At 58.9% G+C, this 2,415-nt stretch overlaps 1 protein-coding gene across 1 annotated transcript; it reads left to right on the top strand.

Moving 5' to 3' along the window:
• Positions 1 to 1,188: 1,188 nt before the first annotated feature.
• On the top strand, positions 1,189 to 1,983 carry ZNF524 (zinc finger protein 524). The gene has a single exon (XM_006901857.1). It carries the CDS (start codon positions 1,189 to 1,191, stop codon positions 1,981 to 1,983), a length of 795 nt encoding a protein of 264 aa, XP_006901919.1.
• Positions 1,984 to 2,415: the final 432 nt, after the last annotated feature.

Raw genomic sequence — 2,415 nt, 5'->3', positions numbered from 1 at the left:
GATTTGAACTGCGTACCTCTGGGATTGCAGTGCCGCTTCTTGCTACCAGGCCACCAGAGCTTGCCGAAGAGGAAACTTTGGCACCAAGATGCAAACTTGCTAACTGGCAGCAAAGCTCACTTTGCATCCAAATCCCAGCGATGTCCACTGCCACCTTGGGCCACTGCAATCAGCAAGGTTTGGCTGGAGGCTAGGCCATGCTCCATTGCTGGTGGACACCTGTGTGTTGGATTTCCAATGCCTTATTTCCCCCATTGCAAAACGGGGTGATGTCCCCTCGACAGAGGCTTGGCAAGAGGCTTACCTACCCATGATAATGGTAGTTGTTATCAGGGTCATCAACTCAGCCCCCTCTTGTAAGTCCCAGGTGTACAACTGAATGAAACACTGCTTGCTCCTACACCATCCGCACATCTCTGCAGGGCCTACGTTGCGCCCATCAGTCCATCTCACTGAGGGTCATTCTCTTTTTCATTGACCCTCTATCTTCCTCAAGGAGGCACTTAAGTGCCTTAGTGGGCAAGGAGCTGTTCTGCCAAATCCTAGGCACATGGTTTGAATCCACCAGCTGCTCCACAGGATGGACTCTCTCCAGCCTCTGGGCACCCGCTGGAGGGGCAGCTATGAGTTGGTTCCAACTTGACAGTCCATAACAAGAAGAACAACTACCTTTCTCAAGCACGGTCTCCTGCAGGGATTGGTCCCTCCGGAAAACATGTCCAAAGCATATGACATGAAGCATCGACATCTCTGCTTCCAAAGATCCCTTCTCCCCAGACGTCAAGTCAGTGCCAGCTCTCAGGTACTGTGCAGGACAGAGAACTCCCCACAGGGTTCCCAGCGCTGGAGATCTTTACAGAAGCCGCCTGCCCCCGGCTGGTGTGTGGGAGATGCTGGCTGTTCGGCTGTTCGCCACCACACATAATCCACTGCCACCCGGTGGACCACAACTCTTATTGGCCATGGAAGAGAGAGTACAGCGTCTCTGGGGCCGTCCATCTGTCCAGAAGCTGACTGTCTCGTCCTTCTCCCCACACCATAGCTGCATGTGGAAGTACAGGAGGGACACAGACAAGAGCCTTGTGTGTGTGTGTGTGTGTGTGTGTATGGCGTTGGGATTCACAGGGGTGCCCTGGCCTTTTCTTCACTGACATTACCCCCTTTCTCCCCGTAGCCCCCCACTGCTCCATGGACATCCCCAGCCCAGACCCGTTGCCTTCATCTTTGCCAGAGGAGGACAATAAATCTCTGGCCTTAGACCCTCCTCTTCCCGGGGGCCACTGTTCTGGGGTGGCTGCCTCCTCGAAGCCCAAGCGCAAGGCCTCCCTTCCTCGCAAAAGGAGTCAAGTCCCTGGATCAGGACAAGAGCCCCTGCTGCCCCAGGGGGTGTCCTCCTCGGTGGACCCTGGAGAGGACAGCGGGCTTCTGCTGATCGATGACCAGGGCGTGCCTTACACGGTGTCCGAAGGGTCCACAGCGGGCACACCGGAGGGCAGCAGCCCCAAGAAGGCCCCCCACTTCTGCCCCGTATGTCTGCGGGCCTTCCCCTACCTCTCCGACCTGGAGCGCCACAGAATCTCCCACTCGGAACTGAAGCCCCATGAGTGCAAAGACTGCGGGAAGGCTTTCAAGCGCTCCAGTCACCTGCGTCGCCACTGTAACATCCATGCCGGCCTCCGCCCCTTCCGCTGCCCGCTGTGCCCGCGCCGCTTCCGCGAAGCAGGAGAGCTGGCCCACCACCACCGCGTCCACTCTGGGGAGCGCCCCTACCAGTGCCCCATCTGCCGGCTGCGCTTCACCGAGGCCAACACCCTGCGGCGCCACGCCAAGCGCAAACACCCAGACGCCCTGGAGGAATTCCTGTGTCCCCCAGACCCGGACCCAGACCCTGACCCGGAGCCAGAGCTACCATGGGATGACCAGGGCATTCCAGCCACTGGCGAGGCGGCAGAGGAGGCATCAGAGGAGAAAGAGCCGGCCTGACCCTCCGCCCTGGCCACTGCTGCGCCCAGAGCCGGGGATGCGCCTGGGCAGGGGGGCCTGGACGACTTCATTCCTGGTGGTCTTCCTGCTGCTGGAGGAGGCCTGGGAGGATGGGAATCAACACTCTTGGGGTCTGTGGCCCTCAGCTTGGCTCTCCCAGCCTGAGTGGCCTATGGAGGCAGGGGCCACCCAAATAAATCTCTGCCTGCTGGCCTCCTGCGTGTTCTCTGCGTTGGCTTAAGGCACTGGCTCTCCTGAGTCCTTCCTGCCAACGTCCCTTCGCATGGACACCACGCAGACACTGACTGTGTGGGGTTGTTTGCAAGAAATCCAACATGTGTGTCTCCCTAGTGCAGCCCCCAGTCCCCATCTCCACCAGACCTTGATGCTTGAGTGAAGCAGTAAGTCAGGCAGATGGCCTTTGAGGGAGCT

Source organism: Elephantulus edwardii, unplaced genomic scaffold (genome assembly GCF_000299155.1).
Source record: "Elephantulus edwardii isolate Elephantulus edwardi_28Jun2011 unplaced genomic scaffold, EleEdw1.0 scaffold00348, whole genome shotgun sequence".
In the NCBI taxonomy this organism is placed as follows: domain Eukaryota; kingdom Metazoa; phylum Chordata; class Mammalia; order Macroscelidea; family Macroscelididae; genus Elephantulus; species Elephantulus edwardii.
The sequence above is the reverse complement of the archived record's forward strand: the minus strand, read 5'-3'. Positions and strand labels throughout refer to the sequence as shown.

What these genes read in the sequence shown, in the direction of transcription:
- ZNF524 (XM_006901857.1), top strand. Translation starts at nt 1,189, where the DNA reads ATGGACATCCCCAGCCCAGACCCGTTGCCTTCATCTTTGCCAGAGGAG.